The sequence below is a fragment of the Falco cherrug genome, chromosome 4 (assembly GCF_023634085.1).
Source record: "Falco cherrug isolate bFalChe1 chromosome 4, bFalChe1.pri, whole genome shotgun sequence".
In the NCBI taxonomy this organism is placed as follows: Eukaryota; Metazoa; Chordata; class Aves; order Falconiformes; family Falconidae; genus Falco; species Falco cherrug.
The window spans coordinates 53,982,670-53,988,759 of NC_073700.1; the positions used below are offsets into that span (position 1 = coordinate 53,982,670).

Here is a 6,090-nt window from a genome sequence, read left to right on the forward strand (position 1 = left end):
CATCTTAATTTTTGCTCCCTAGCCGCTCTGCCCTTCTGCATTCCCTTCCAGTGACCTACCTGTGGAGCGAAGGCCACATCATAGCATTAGTTAAATATTTATTCTGCCTTTTTTTTATAAGAAAAGCTCCCAGCCTTACCACTCTGGAAACAAGCTGTAGCAATGTTGGCAGGAAATATAAGCAGTGAAAACAAATCCACCTTTCTAGATCAACTCAAAGCCCTTCTCAGTCCAGTAACCTTGTCTAGCAATAAAATCAAGCTGATGAGTATTTTCTCTTAAATTATTCATATTATTTGTATAGTTCTAGGCAACTGTCATGATCAATAGGTTTTCAGGCTGGAAAGGGTCCATTTAAGGTTCAAGAGTATTTGGGGTGAATAGCACCTTCAAAGGTCAGTAAATTAATAACCTTGAACTTTAAAGCCACACTGGGTAATAAGAAATGGCTAACAGCTGTCGGTGCTCTTCTGTTCAAGGCCATGCTCTCACTGGGCAGTGTTGCAAAGCCAATATTTATGTTAAAGACTGTATCCATGGATCTCTTTTTGTCTTGTCAAAATGGATCTTGGGGAAAGCAAATACCTCCACCACTGTTCTGCTGAGCCCATTATTTCTTTTCTCTTTCTCACTGGTTGTTATTGGTTTAAACTTTGTTGCTGATCAAACTGATCTCAAATCAGTTTATGATCAAACTGATCTCTAACCAAGGATCTGTCCCTCAGAAAGACACAGTTTCCTGCTCAACAGTCCCAAGCGTGGCACAGCTCACCGTCACAGAGAAACCTGTCCTTGCTCAGACAACTCAGTTTAAAGGTGCCTGATTCTTCCTGTTGTCTTTCCTGGAAGACAAAGGAATGAGCCTGGTTGAACACATCTATCTGGCAGATGGAAGAAGCCAGGAGAAGTAAAGCCACTCCCCAGGCTGGGCTTCTGGCCACCCACCTCTGGCCTGCTGGTTGAATGTGGCAAATCCATTCCCCAGCCTACAGCAGAAGCAGGAGGGGTAATGGGATCGCTCTCCTTCACCAGACCCTTTCGGATCTGTGGGGGAGGAGTTCTGCATAAGTTTCAGTTTGTATTTTTAAGGGAACAACATATGGATTAGCTGCTCTTTCATCTGCTAATGCCCCACATACTCCAGACAGCCGGGCTTCTCCCATGAGCAAAAACCCAGGGCAATTATTTTATAATAACTCCAGTTACAACAGAAACAAATCCCACGTGTATTTGTCCAGTTCCAACACAGAAAATCCTCATCTCAATGCTGGCACTAGGATGACTGCTCATGCAGTGCTGTGGGCTCATGTCTACTCCATTGCATGGCCAGGTGCAGCGAATGAAGAGACGGGACGCAGCTTGATGCAAGCAAATGTCAATTTATTGTACAGAAGCACGAGTTTATATACACTTTCAGAAGCTGCGCGTTTTAAACAGATTGGTTCTTGAAGCTAAGCATTGCATACTAGGCCATCCCCGATTGGTGGTTAACTACTATCAATTAACAGCAAGGTGTTACCTTTCCTTGGCACCATCCGTCTCCCACTCCCCTGTGCTCTGTAAACATGTCTCATCATGTTAATTGTTGTCTAGACAAGCTCGAGCACATTCCCCTCAGCTGATTGCCACGCGTGGTCCTAGTTTCCAGCCCGCTCCTGCATCTCCCCCTTCCTGTTGCACAAAAAGAACCTTTGAAACCGAACGAGTAAAAACAAGGTATAAGTAATAGAACAAATAAAAAAGCAACTAAGACATCTTATCAATGTCAAAATAACCCACTGTCTCTGTTCCGTACGATTTTACAGCCAGGACCAGTAAAATACAGCATAGAGGGCATACATGTAATGTAAGTATTTATCGTGCATTTGTGATACTCAACATTTCTATCTCAGCTGAGTATCTGCTGCAAGACCGACTTGTCTCTGAGGGCTTGATGTCAAAGAAAGCGCTTCTCTTGAAAATGGCCTGAGGGATCTTCCATAAATATACCCTGAATCGTTTTTTCACAAAAGCATAGAGCAAAGGGTTGAGACAGCAGTGGACCAAGGACAAACTCTCCGTGATCTGCATGGCATAATCCAATTGCCTACTGCTTTCACAGCTCCTGATCACACCGACATCTTGCAGGGAGTGAAGGATGAGGACAACGTTGTAAGGGGACCACAGGACAAAGAAGACACCCACCAGAGTAAAGACTAAGCAGAGTGCTCTCCTTGAGCCAGGCATCTGAGAAATGGTGAGGACACATGCTATGCGGGAGTAGCAGAACACCATGAAGAGGAAGGGAAAAAGGAAACCCAGGATGTTTTGAATTACACGAAAGACAATTTTCCAAAATAAGTGTTTCTGGCCATAATCATGGGCACATACGACAGACTTGTTGCGGATTTGCCTTGTGCTGGTGAAGAGGCCATCAGGAATGGAGAGAAGTATGGAAAGAACCCATACCACCAGCAAGACAAGGATGTAATTCTTCCATGCCATGGAGCTGTGAGGAGAGCAAGCATGAACTATCTGCAGATACACATCCAGACTCATGCAGCTTACAAAAAAGATACCACTGTAGAAATTCATAGTGTACATGGCATTTAAGACTGGGCACACTATGTCCCAGGTCATCCACTGAGAAATGTACAGAGCCCAGAAAGGCAGAGTTAGTAGTAGGAAGAAGTCTGAAACCACCAGGTTCAGCAGAAACACCTCGGTCATCTTCTTTTTCTTCTTGATGTGCATAACGAGGACAATAAATAGGAGGACATTGCTAGCCAATCCAACCAGGAAGATCATGGTGTAAAAAGATGGTAAGAATACTCTGCTAAAGGAGAGTACCTCTTCTTTTGTGCAGAGGCCATACTGCATGTAATCCCTCTCATCCAAGTACTCGTACAGGTAGTCGCTCGAATTGGCGGCATCCAGTGAGGTGGCAGTGGGGTTTGCCACCTTTGATGTTGTGTTGGGCAAGTGGCTCCCTAGGAGCAAAAGGCAAATGAAGGAGATCAACATGTTGTTCCAGTCTATGTGGGAAAGACAAACATCACATCACAGAGGGTTTTCCTGAGGTTCATAAACTTAAGTTTCTTCCACCTTCTGATAAGTATTTTGTGTCCTGTATTCCTTGGCCTTTGCCTACTGCATCAGGACAGCTGCCTACACATACATGCAAAAGAAAATAATTCTGGTTTCCTTTCTGCAACACTTTCAAACTTGAAAGTAACTGACATAACTCACCACTTCCTCCTGACACCATTACAAGCTTTTGAGGAAGTTTCTGCTCTAAAATATGGGACATCCACCACCACACTGCACTGTGAGCTGCTTTAGATTCAGCTGGGTCACTACTGAGAAAGTGGCATCTCAATGCCCAGTGAAGCAGAACCTGCCACCAGCACCTTTATGTGGGTGGGTCTTCTCCCAGAGGTGAAATGCTGAATCACTGCTCCTGGTAGGACACTGACCCCTCTTCATGCCAACTCTAGGACACCAAGCCAAGGATTCTTGTAAAAAGTATTAGTAAGTGGAAAACACAGAATCATAGAATGGTTTGGGTTGGAAGGGACCTCAAAGATTATCTAGTTCCAACGCCCCCTGCCATGGGCAGGGACACCTTCCACTAGACCAAGGACTAGACTCATCAAAGGTAAGGACATGTAGGCACCAGAATCAACTCCTGAATCAAGGTGAGAGGTAGAAATTTAGCTGGAAAGATGTTGCTGGAATCGATTTTGTGTGAGACAAGGTGTGGGTTGAAACTCTGCTGACAAAGGATGGTGAGGGCTGTACAGTCTGCCACTCCCCAGGACTGCAGGCTGGTGTCAGTGTTTAGAGAGCTGCAGCCCAGATTTCAGGAAATGGTGATTGATTTGGCAAGTTTCCTAATTTTGGAGTCTGATTTTCAGGAAAAAAAAAAAAAAAAAAAAAAGAAAACACACACAAAAATACTACAAGGGTTTCATCTCCCAAAAGCCACCCAAACTGGGCAACAGCTGTTGCTGAAGAGCCCATCTCTCACAGCGGGAGATGGGATCTGCCTGAGACACCTCCCACCAGATAACATGAAGGTTAATGTGGTGTTTACACATCAAGACAAATGTCCACCCTCTGACAGCAAACTAGGACTGTCACAGGAATAAAATAGTGCAAATAGCCCTTCACCCCTAAAACACACCATTTTTCAGTCATGGCCAAAGCTGCACACCTTTCCCCTGGGGTTCATTTTTCCAGCAATCCCAAAACAGGCATGGCTGTGTAGCTCCCTGCCTGCAGTCACTCCTGCTTTGTTCTCCTCAAGGACCATTGCCCAAGAGGCTTGCAGCCACCGAGTAATGAGAAAATGAAACTGTTAGGCCCTGGTTGTGCCATGCATCCCAAGGAGGACATACCCCACAGTGGCTCTGGAAATTCTGACACCTCCCTCCCCATGAACACCCCAGGAAAGGGGAGACCCTCCACCCTAGGCAGGTTAAGCGAAGTACCTGAAGCTTAGAGCAAGGTGCTGAGGATGCCTGTGGGTGTGCAATCATAAGGGCTGAAGCTGCAGACATACCTGTTGTTGCTCGATGTCTAAAATTGCTTAAATACCCATTCCAGGCAATTCCAGGCAGCTGGAAAGAAAATAAAATTTGGTTTCTGCTGGATTGAAAAGTTTTCTTGCTGCCTTGCAGTTCTTTGGTGAGTGCTGCAGGACACTTCAGACAGAGCAGCGATGAATAGCACAGATTTCCCATGGGAGAATGCCAGAAAAAGACTTTTCTGGGAATTAGCTTTTTTTCTTTTTTTCTGCTTCATATTTTGGAGGAAATTCATTCTTAGCCATATACAGTTCTGACAGTATGACTCTGAGAGGAAACCAAAGCTGCCCAGCCTTCTGATCACAGCAACACCCAGCGAGATGTTTTCTTTTCTCCACCCCATCTCTTCCCAAACAAGAAATCTGTTCCTAATTTCTTTTTCTCTGTTGATTCTGGGTTTGCTGCATCCCAAACACCTTTTTTCTCCCTCTCCCACCTCATGCTGGCACTGACATTCACATCCCCATCGCATAGCACATAGCACATAGCGGAGAACTGAGGAATGCAGCATGGACTGAGCCCAAAAATTAACCTCAAGCCTGCTGGAGCACTGGCACTTACAAGCTGACTAACTTCAGAGAAGAAAATAGAACTTCTCCAGGTTTCTCATGCAGCTTTGTCTACGAGCAAGAAGCACAAAATGCACTTACAGGAGCTGCTTCTGTTCCCATCCTGCCAGAGGCTCGAATCTGGCTTTTAGGATCCTCTTTTACTTGTGTAAGAGCGTGGGCAGGAAACGTGAGCTCAGTGTGACCTCCCTGGTGTTGTTTTGCCTTTCCTGGTGTTGATCAGTGGATAACAGCACTGGAGGAACAATCTCCATGCACTGTCCAAACATGTGTCCCTTTACATCTACAGCTGGTGCCTGCACCCACAGTTGGGCTTTGCCACTTGAAATTCCCGGCAGGACTGCAGTGCCTTCTGCCACGGGTGCCACAGGGACCCAGTACCCTCCCTTCAGAAATGCAACCTGGTTTTGTCTAGCTCAGTTCAGGCACCATGCTAGGGATGGGCAGAGCCCCTGGGACCAAGGATCCGGCTCAGCACAACAGAAAGGTCACTGGTGGATCCCGTGCACCCCAGCATGCACAGGCTGGGTGGTGAGGCCACCCACAAAATAGTCTCAAGTAGGTTTTTCTGGGATGTACCAGATCAGGATCACCCAGACAAACATGCAGACCAGCCACTTGCTTAAGAATAACCAGTTCCTGTTGCTCTTCTCTCCTTTTTTCCATGCATGCTTTTCCCCCCATCCCACCTTGATCCTTCCCTTTTCTCTACCCCATCTCTTCCCAAACAATTTCTTTTCCTCTGTTGGTTCTGGGTTTGCTGCATCCCAAACCTAGATGTGGCAAGAAGCTCCTATCTTGTTGTTTTGTTTTCTAAAAGCTTTAATTAGTGGAAACATCTGCCATTGCCTGACAGATGGATACTAAGATGATGTCCACCCTGCCCACCTCCCAGCTCCCCCAGGCAGGATTGGACCTGCTTCGCCTTTGCACCTAGCGGCTCCCGGGGCTGA

At 46.0% G+C, this 6,090-nt stretch overlaps 1 protein-coding gene across 1 annotated transcript; it reads right to left on the minus strand.

The window, feature by feature from the left end:
- Window positions 1–1,363: 1,363 nt before the first annotated feature.
- Window positions 1,364–5,349, minus strand: ACKR2 (atypical chemokine receptor 2). Its single transcript, XM_005442399.3, has 3 exons — window positions 5,219–5,349; window positions 4,544–4,601; window positions 1,364–2,969 (listed from the first exon to the last, which is right to left on the minus strand). Exons 1-3 carry the CDS (start codon window positions 5,237–5,239, stop codon window positions 1,855–1,857), a joined length of 1,194 nt encoding a protein of 397 aa, XP_005442456.3. The 5' UTR covers window positions 5,240–5,349; the 3' UTR covers window positions 1,364–1,854.
- Window positions 5,350–6,090: the final 741 nt, after the last annotated feature.